The 10766-nt window shown below is 38.8% G+C and overlaps 1 protein-coding gene across 2 annotated transcripts; it reads right to left on the bottom strand.

Annotated features, from left to right (window-relative positions):
- Positions 1–168: 168 nt before the first annotated feature.
- LOC139149313 (calmodulin) lies at positions 169–10135 on the bottom strand. 2 transcript variants are annotated; one of them, XM_070721016.1, is made up of 5 exons: positions 9862–10135; positions 2810–2840; positions 2201–2344; positions 1176–1418; positions 169–861 (listed from the first exon to the last, which is right to left on the bottom strand). In XM_070721016.1, the coding sequence occupies exons 1-5, from the start codon at positions 9916–9918 to the stop codon at positions 833–835; spliced, it is 504 nt and encodes a 167-aa protein (XP_070577117.1). In that variant the 5' UTR covers positions 9919–10135; the 3' UTR covers positions 169–832. The 2 variants fall into 2 exon arrangements, with proteins under 2 accessions (XP_070577117.1, XP_070577118.1); XM_070721017.1 differs by lacking the exon at positions 9862–10135 and adding an exon at positions 3517–3772.
- Positions 10136–10766: the final 631 nt, after the last annotated feature.

Below are 10766 nucleotides of genomic sequence, written 5' to 3'. Positions count from 1 at the left end.
ACTTAACCCTCTTCTACAAACACTCCATGATAGCAGTCTTGAAACCTTAAAGTCCACATGTCCACACCCCCCCCCCCCCCCAACACATTGGGTTCAGTGATGACCATAAATCACGAAACACTCTGAGAAAAAGTCAAAGGTCATGTTCAAAGGAACTGAGGCACAGCATTTTTTTAAATAATAAAATGTTTATTTTTTTTTATTTATTTACAGCATGAACTGTGAACAAAAAAAGAACAGACACTACACAAACTTGATCTTACTTGAAGAATTTCCCTCATGACATCATTCTTGAAAACTTTCAATTTTATTTTCCTGAAATGGTGCTTGCATATGTTTGCAGCATCCACACAACAATGGAATAAGAAAAGGAAAGAAAATAAAAAAATAAGCAGTTCTATTCAAGGGTGGAAATTGGCAGTTTTTAATGACAACTTCTCGTCCTTACTTAAAAACTATAACTTGTGAGAGACATAGCTGGTAGGGAATAGACAATTCATTCGTATCAAATAACTTGGATATGAACTCTCAATTTCACACACATTTGCATCTTTCCTTTTTTTTTGAGTTGGAATTCAAATAATCAAGTATGTAAATATGGTACAAAAAATTTACAACAAACTAAAAAATTTGCTACGAGCTAGCCTGCACACAATATGATTGTCTCCTAGTGAGCATTATTTTACTACTTGAAAGGCAATGAATGAGATGTGGGAATAGATGGAAATTGAAAAGCAGTGGACTTGATTAGGAGTCAAAGATACGTGTGATTTTTGAAAAAGGAGGAAAAAAAGAACATGGGTGCACAAGTACTGATGCTTGACTGCGGTGTCTACTTGGATGTCATCATGGTTACAAATTCTGAAATAAAACAGAGATAAGAAAGTTGTCAATTTCTTGTCATAGTGGATAATACTGTAACTTTCCTGAAACATAAAACACATACACTGATTGGTGCTCTGTATGCTTTATCCATTTTACTAGGAATCTACTCCATAAATGTCTTACTACAGTGAATGGATTCTTTACATATGTAATCACTTGATGTATAAGGACTGTCAGTCTTGCAGGAAAGGTGGTAAACACCAAATACATTTACTCTTCTAAAGCACTGGTCTGATTCAAGCAGTACTAGTGAAGATTACTCTTGACACATTTCTAATAGCTAGGCTTACCTTCATAATTGACTTGGCCATCACCATCGATGTCAGCCTCACGAATCATTTCATCAACTTCTTCATCTGTTAATTTTTCTCCCAAATTTGTCATGACGTGACGAAGTTCAGCGGCACTGATGAAACCGTTGCCATCTTTGTCAAATACACGGAACGCCTCTCTGATTTCTTCCTCACTATCCGTGTCCTTCATTTTTCTTGCCATCATTGTAAGGAATTCTGGGAAGTCAATTGTTCCATTTCCTACAAACAAAAAGTTTTGGGTTATAGATAGTTCTTGTATACAGCTACCGCCTTCTGTAAAATTCCTTTTCACAAAAGTTTGCCTTCCCAACTTTCATGAGTTTCCAAAACTCATAAGAATCACTTTAGAAAGTAATTGAAATTTCCTTGTGTCAGCTGCACACATAATATGTAAATTTAGTGGGGAGGACATTGTGTCAATGCTTCACTGTATAAGTTTAAAAGTCAGGCTGATCACACCAACATGTGACACTGAGTGAAACTGTACATCATCACAAAAGTGTTAAGATGCATTATTTCACTCTTGCTGAGTCCTTGCTTAAACCACTGTTACTGATATTGTTTCCATAATGTGCACCTACACTTGATCTAGTGAATCAACCAAAGCTGATGACCTCTGTCAGAGATGCACTGACATACTGCTTTAGCAAGCCTGACATCTAATCATCTCTCTGCATATACTGTTGTATGAATTGCCCAACAATTGAAAATATAAAACATTTTTTTCCAAAATAAACTTTTCATAAGGTACATGCAAAAATACTCAAACTTGGCTTCTTTCCCTGATCACAAGACACGATTGTGACCAAACATGGATCATCGAGTACAAAGTCGCAGAGTACACATGAATATGGGGTACCTGGGGAAGTTCTACCTTTCATTCATGTCAGTATGGACCCTAGGGATCCAACTATTGAAACCTTCACCAATTCAAAGATAACCCTGAGACGGGCTGGTATGACTGATCCCTCGTGATGAAATGTATTTTTACTTCCACTCACCATCAGCATCAACTTCATTGATCATGTCCTGAAGTTCTGCTTCTGTAGGATTCTGACCAAGTGACCTCATAACTGTGCCCAATTCCTTTGTTGTGATTGTGCCATCACCGTCTTTATCGAATAAGGAGAATGCCTCCTTGAATTCTAATAGGAATAGGAAAACGCAAAATTTGATTACCACAGACATGCATATGGACTATTAACAGCGCGAAAGGAACTGTTGGGTACTACAGAGCAAGGCATGTCTGGTATGTAAAATCAACTGTCCCGTAACTTGGCTTTAAGGCGTAACCTGCATGAGTTCACAAAAAAAGGTTCAAGTAACTGTATCAATAATTAATCATCATATCCTTGGACATCTACCATATTGCTCCATGAGAGTAAATAGCCACTTTAATGCACAATACGTGTATGATGTTGTCACTTGACATTGTTGAGGATTGAAGCATGCCAAGAATTTCACCATGTGGAGGCTCTATCTGCATACACACATCGCGGCTGGATGAAACATTACCCCCGAAGGCGGTGTCGAATTTTAACACAGGACTGTAACACAGTGGATACTGGTTCCTCTTTCACAAATGATAGCAATGTTAAATTTTAACTTACCGGCAATTTGTTCTTCGGTGAGTTGATCTGCCTACAGAGAAACAAGGAAAGACAAACTCTTTGAAAATTTTCTGCGCGAGTGAGGAAAACAGAAAAAATTACGCTGATAATTCAGGAGTATCATAACACCATTTCAGAACGATGATGGATACGAAAATAAGACCGGTATATTCGGCTTACGCTTCCAGGATTACTGCATATATAAATCATTTTCAACTATCCTGGAGCTCGCGCTGTCGATCGAAAAAAAGGACCAATTTCATGATGAAAACCATCATGTTAGTCGTTCTGGAGATTATATATTAGATACTGGATATCATATATCGCCAATTACCATTACCCTACTATTGAGTACCTTCACAATTCATGACAGTTAAATGGCACAGACAATGAAACGGCGATGTATGCAACTGTTCGGTATAGTATGCAATCAAAAACAAAAGCCTCTCGATTAAATAAAGGCTGGCCCGGACTTGACTTAACAAAGACAAAACAAAGTATTTCGACGGCAAAACATGAGTAATCCAATAGAGGCCGATGGCATTGTGAGTTCACGTGAAATGATGACAAATAGTTTCGCAGTCTACATCAAATGATCGAACACAGGATACTAAAATGACCATGAAAAACCTCGCAAATTTCAACATAAGTTTGACGAAAAGAGTGAAATGCAAGAACAAGATCATTAGTAAATTAAAATAGCTTACCATTGTGTTAAATTTTCGTATATAATACTAATACAATGATGACAACTGACACACGGTCGTAGCAATGCACTAAGCTTTGGGTACACAGCGACTGTTGCAGGGCCTGTTTACACAAATATATGTGTGTTCTTGCGCTGGGCAGCTGAGCAAATGATAAATATTACCTCAAAAAGCAAAAACTGATTGGTCATACCCTACCCTGTTTGCATCAGCAAGGTAAACAAAAGCCTTTCGCATCGAACTGCAATGCGCTTATGAATATTTTCCTTGTTTTTATTTAGTTCAACGGTACTACTTTGTTTAACAACATTTCTGTAACGGTAACGCGGTTTAATCAAGCGCGCCAATCCCACCAACAATCGTTTAAGAAAACGCACCAGTCATTGGACGTCAATATGAAAAATTCAATGCGGCCATATAAGCGACGATCTGGTTGGATATTTCGCACCTGCAATGCGTCAAACGAGGAAAACTGCATAGATATCCCAGCGACCCACGCGTATGGCGGTCTCATCTTCCGCATCATACCTACTTACTAAATTTTCCGTAGTGCGGAGGGAAATGTCGGGCATTTGTAAATTGGTGGAATGCACGATATAATAATTAGCGGCAGTTGTCCATTGTCAGAACACTATGAATCTACCTTCACGGCATTTGCCCAAACGTGGTTTCCACACCTGTATCTCTGTCCACGTACGTGTGACACTGTGAGTCCATGAGAGCATACATAAGCTGATAGGTATTTGGCACGAAAAAAGTGTAGGTATCGTACAGGCAGCGATGTCACTATATTAACACGACGTCAGAGCATCCTGGTATCGGAACAACGTTTGCAATTATTTATTTTGTGATACGTGAGATTTTTCTTGCCACTGTTAGAACAAGAAAGGTATTAAACTGCCAGTCCGGAAATCATGTTCTCAGACCTTTGGCCTAGGCCTAGCTACTTGCATTCTGTGAGCCAATTAAGGGATTCGACGATCCTTTTCCTAGCCTACTGGTACAAATTCTCCGGGATGATGGAGAGGGATTATGGCTGGGTACTACTACTATTTAAATCGTACAGGAGAAGGGGGAAGGATTTTTCGATTTCCGAAGGGATGCGGGAAGAATTTGTAGGCCCTAAAGGCTAATCGTGTTGTCGCCCAGAGAGGAAAGAAAAGCTGGAAACGTCATCGATCATTACGACTTGGAGTCACAGTCAAAAAATGATGAAAAGTATGGGGCTTTAGGGCCTACTCAATAAATGACAAACATGGAGGTTACGCAAAAAATCAGATGTGATAATTGCGCTGTTCACAAAATTACGTTGTTTTCCTGCCATTAATATGCAAAAACAAATATTTGTCTGCATTTTCCACAAGACTGACAAGAACAACATCAACAGCACGCATGCTGCAACAACTTTGTCCGAATGTCAAGCAGCAGTGCGTCTGATGTCGCGCGCGTGCAGCTATATGTAGCAACAAACCTGAAACTGCGAACAGAGCTATCGTTTTCAGTTTCACCAAATGGCGTAACGTCAAGTTGTAAAAGAAATCTGGAAACACCCTCCTGAACACCCTTCTACAGCTTGTTTACCAAACCCTGGCACATGCCGAGACTAGAAACGCTACATATATGGCACCCTCTCAGGCCTAAACCCATATATAGGGGTAGCTCTAGTAAGTTACCAGAAAGTCAGGCCTGACAGGGTTAAATTGCAGTATTGATTCGGTGTTTATAAACATAGAAATATCAGATATATTAATGTATATTTGATAAAGTTGTGGACTGGGCTTGTGGAGGGCAAATGCGATAAGTGTTCTAAATGACACTATTTCAACACTTAGCCTACAGTACATTTTCAGCATCAGAAAAGAAGACACTCCCGCCTGCCCTTCAATAGTCTGGCCATTGCTTCAAATACGCTTGCTTATCAAATGTGAGTTAGAGATATTTTTATTTTCAAAAAACCACTTAATTTTACTTCAAAGCTGCCCAGTATTATTTAGCAGTGACTGATTCTCTGTAGGCCCTATAGGCCTATATCAAGAGACGAGTGTGTCAGTTTTAAGCCTTAATTTTGGAATGATTCAAGGAGAATCTGATGACAGACTGATTAATTTGCACCAACTGTCAGTTTTAAAAAACTCTATCATCCACCTATCACTTTGCTTGGCTTCGCCCATTGTAAGGTAGAGCTGTTCTTTTACACATGTTTGTATAGTCCCTCAAATTTCATCAACAAAATTATGTGGGCTTTTTATCGAAGTCTAACCCAGCAAACTGAGGATATCTCTCCATCGACATGTTAATGAGCTTTTAGCTGCAAATGCTTTTTAAAATTTTCCTCATGACAGGTGAAGTCGAAACATAAGCATCTCTCAGAGTAAGCTGATATGATGCATGGTCCGAATTAGAACATGCATTGCTGAATTACAGTAAATCAAAAAGGATATTTTTGGGAACAAATCTACTGTCGCAAATCGAAGTCAATGACCTACTGCTCGTTGCTCCCTGTCAATATTTGAAAAACAAAATCATCATAAATAAAATTATCATGTCCTGAAAACCGACATTTTCAAGCACGACTTTTGTCGTATAGAATGTCCATAATAAAATCAGTTTGTCATATGCGCTACAGTACACCATAAAAGTGTGTTTTATCAATGCTTTAGCAGTTGTTGGTCTATTGTGCCCTACAGGTAAAGTTGTTTGCCCATCAGCCACTTCTCGATTTCCATCTAATTCAACGTACGGGGACAGTATACTCGTTGCCGGAGGTACATAACGATGCATGTCTGGAGATGAATGCGATGGTGGAACTTCATGAAAATTTCTTCAAAGTTGGCACTCGTTGTTTTTGGAACGATAGTGAGACTCACAGTTGGTTTTCATATTCCAGTTTCCGGGTCCACGTTTGGGCGAAAAAAAACTTGCTTTGTATCGCCAATGTAATTTGACTGTATTGAAATCAGACAGAGGTTAGGTTGGCATGACTGTGGATTACAAATCACTTGAACGCCAAACGCATGGAAGCAAACACGCCAGACCACATTCACTGTACAATGCGTTTGCTGACATCATGGTGCATAGACAGTTACGAACATTTCCCAGCAAAACGGCAACCATGTATTGGTAGACCGCCTCTTGCCCGTCTTGCTTGATTAACATAGAACACGATTGGAACTAATTTGGGATAATTGGATCTTCATATTTTTCAAATTTCTCAAAAGTGTTTGGTGCCATATAGCTGAATGTTGCCATATTACAAATTACTCATAAAAACAAGTGTATAACTTAAAAAGAAAAGCAGATAAGCTATTTGCAGGTTAAAACGACCTTGATTCACCATCCAATTATCCCAAATTAGTTCCAATCGTGTTATACATGTATTTATTTCAGTTATATTCTCTGTATAATTTTGCCTTCGCGTTGGAGACACCCGGAACTCGTGTTCGCTGTCTTCAGACATTCACCATCCTCGATCGCTTCGAAAATATTTTGCTATGCAAAAGTTTTAAGATATTTTACATTCCCTGTATGTTTCAGTACCACTCAAACTTTGCAACTTTCTGAATGTGTGGGGGACACAACCGGAATCTTTCTCAAGGAACTATGCTAAAACCATAACGAGGTTGACAATCTACGGTGTTTGCTTCGAATTGGAAGCTATACGTATGGACAGTTCAACCCTAACGAAAGAAATTGACGATTCATTCTGTTTATTTGCTTCACATTATACGTGAGCAGTGTTGATGTATGTCATGTACAATATGCCTTTTGCCAAGATCAGACCTGCCCCATTTCTCTCTTTCCTTGGTTTACACGATATTACTCGTTGCTCTACTCCTAACTCATGCAGTTTACTGGGATGAGAATCAGTAATGTAGAAAGAACAGTGGACTATATTAGCGCCATGATGATATTACGTATCGTTAAACAACTGTAATGTATGCTCTTTAAACTTTCATTGTCACAACTGTCTACACAGCGAACTTAGTAACCTGGCTGTTGCTGTATATGTTGTTGTTTGCCAATAAAATTGAAGAACGCCAAGTTGTTGTAACTGTTGTTTCAGTCGTAATGATTTCATTGCAATGGTTACAACGGCGTTCCTTTGCATTTATTTGCAATGATATCAATGTGATTGAATGAACAACTACGACTTCGTGTTCTTCAATTCTATTGGCAAACAACATAAGCATAAACAACAACAACAACAACAAGATAACTAATTTACCTGTGCTGTTTCCCGGACAAGTGACCTGTCGAAACTATGACAACAACAGTAACAGCTACTACTAATTCTACTACTATTACCACAACTTGTAATAATATAACGACAACAATAACAAAAAACATCATCATCATTATCATCATCATCATCATCATCATCATCATCACATACACAGCATCATTCAGGACCATAATAGTTGTGTGCTACGTTTTGTATCAAAGTTAAAACAAACTAAATCTATTAAGGGTCAACATGGTCAACTGTGTGCTTTTCAGAGGAGCTATTTTAACTGTTAAAACCTATTTATTGGTTGTATATATGTTGCATGTGAGCACTGCATGTATGTGGGAATGTGTGTATAGACATGTGTATACATGTAGGTACGTACGTATAAGCTTACAACGTACTACTGTATTTAACTTATGTCAGTATCATTCCAACTATTGTCCATACCGTGGTTTGATCGTATTCTTTATTTAAGTATCAAGTGTATATGAAATAGTTAGCAAGCATCAGTAAGCTGTTTTCATTAATCACATGATGATGATGATGATGATGATGATGATGATGATGATGATGATGATTGTGTTGGTGGTGGTGGTGGTGATGGCAATTTTACGTGTAAAGTTGACATGTATCAATAAATCAAGTTTTTCGTCACACGGAGCCGATGGTTTAAACGTCTGAGGATTGCTAAGACGTATGAAAAGTTTAGGCCTGATTGCGAATACTTCTAAAACTCAGATCAAAAAACGTCCACAATGGATTTTCATCATATCATTATCTTTTTTTACAACACGTCCTTCTTTGCGTGTTTTCGAAAAGCATTGTCATAGGAGAAAGAAAAGGTCTGAGCGTAGAAATTGTCATACAGAAAACCGAAGGAATCCATGAGATTAATCTCAAGGAGGCGCTGTGGTGCTGTCGTGATCATATCATCAATCATATGTGGTATCAACTTACAATGTTGACGTAGATCATATGTACCTTGTTTTCATCAATCTTTGAGCATATGGCGATTTTAATGCGTCGGCAGAATCAATTTTGTTTTGATACCGATGAAATGTGAATTTTATTCTATATAATCCTGTTTGTCAATGGGCACAGAATGATTAGCTCAACGCACTTGTTTGCTTATTTTCTTTTCTGAAAACTCCAATTGTCACCAGTGTACTTACGTTACTAGCGATTTATTGATCCGACATTTCACAAGAACTGGACGAATAAAACTTTGCAGAAATGTATTTTTCATCAACTCTATTTGGTATGCCCAAGAGAGAGACTGTGCAATTACACGCGTCTATGCTCACACGTGTGCGATCCTATCGAATTCCACAGGGCGCAAACTCCGAGAGAGGTGAATCGACTTCCTATTACAGTGCAGTGCGAGTCAAGCACTGAGATTGACACTTCGCTTGTTCACTGAGTTCGGAGATACCGTTCATCATCTCATTTCCTACACAAGATATTCAAACAATAAAACGCCACTTATGCCGACCTTATCGATCGCTCTAATCCCCGGTTTAGGTATACCTCAGCGCATTCTCCGTGTCATACCCGCCGGGTGGCGATTAGATCAATTGTTCAAATTAATTTTGGAACAGTCATCAATGGCATTGCCACCATGGAATTGTTTAATAAGGCATGCTACATGAGCCTTGCCGGTCACTTTAAATCAATAGGTAGCCACAAGTCAGAAAATTGACGCTAAGAAAGATAAAGCATAAATTTGCGGATCATTTTCAATTCTTATTGTAAGTTGACAATTGCTAAGCTTCCAGAAATCAACGGGCACTAATGTATACGAGTTCGATAATATCGGATAATAGGAAAACTACACATGCGAACACGTGAAGAATGGACCGTTGACAAGGATATTGCTGTTTCCCCGGTGATTGCTCAGAGGTATCCTCGGATCATCCAATGATATCTACATCGTTAGAGGATGAATTTAGTTGGATGCAGCGATTGAATGAGAATGGCGATGGCAACTCGCGATATCCATATCAATTCATACTTGGATATATTAAATATCAGACGTTTGAACACGCAAGTTTATCTAGACACAAGATTGACTCGAAAACGCCCGAAATTTCGCATTTAATCTACGAATCAAAGCTTACCCCTTCTCCGTACAGTGTCTGCTCGAATTTAGCGGCGCTCTTCTTGGGCTTCGGCATGTTGGCTCAGAGTTTCTTCTCAGAAAGCGTGGTGGTGTGGCTGAATCACAAATTCAACGCATAAAATATCCAAGTTAGGCAGTAATTCACAACAACCCAAGGTAAGGTTTCGGTCACGGCTAAGTGAAGCTGGTGTCTTGTCGCCGAGCTCAGCTATAGCTTGTTGCGCTTTCCCCAAAAAAACTCGGTGCTCTATCGATGGGCGTGTATTTACCATGCGCAGCGAATGCAACGCGCATGATTTTACTTCAGCATTTATTATGACGTTACCTTGGAAATATCCCAGTGAATTTGGTTTAAGATGTACTGAATAGTAGACCCTATAAATACACAAAACGAGTGGCAAGAAAATAAATAAAGCCGCGTAGTGTAATTTGTGTGCGCCTTTCGATAATTTGTAGATATTGCAGTGTTTTTACGAACTTTAATATCTGATCAGATTTGTGTGATTTTGCCTCCCTATTTATTGATTTTGTTCATTTATGGCTCGGTTTTATGACTTGATTTTCAACAACTCTCTGCCGTGGGCGCGATTTCTAGAACCCTGCTTGCACAACTGAGCTATTCATGTGTTCTTGGGTGTTCGCTGTGGACAACGTATATATACGGTTGTATTGATCCCCAGCTTTCCCATTTCGAGCATGGCACTTTGTTGACAACGAAACCTTTTACATAGAGTGTCAATTATAACTATAATTTCATTGATTTCTTTTCCTTCTACATTGCAGTGCATTTTGGAAGAATTCTGGATTATTTAACTGTATGGTTCTATACGAACAAACTGGATCTAATTTTACCGCAAGCCTATTGAAACACAACTCAGTACCGCTGTGCATGTTCTTCCTATA

This window comes from Ptychodera flava, chromosome 14 (genome assembly GCF_041260155.1).
Source record: "Ptychodera flava strain L36383 chromosome 14, AS_Pfla_20210202, whole genome shotgun sequence".
Lineage (NCBI taxonomy): Eukaryota > Metazoa > Hemichordata > Enteropneusta > Ptychoderidae > Ptychodera > Ptychodera flava.
Note: the sequence above shows the minus strand (reverse complement) of the source record. Positions and strands in the feature narration are given on the sequence as shown.

Bases quoted from the DNA above. Each gene is read 5' to 3' on its own strand.
- LOC139149313 (XM_070721016.1), bottom strand. From the start codon at position 9,918: ATGCCGAAGCCCAAGAAGAGCGCCGCTAAATTCGAGCAGACACTGTAC. The intron at 1,419-2,200 runs GTGAGTGGAAGT...TTTTGTTTGTAG, and splicing joins CAATGAAGTTGATGCTGATG to GAAATGGAACAATTGACTTC. The intron at 862-1,175 runs GTAAGCCTAGCT...GTTTTATTTCAG, and splicing joins TGGCCAAGTCAATTATGAAG to AATTTGTAACCATGATGACA.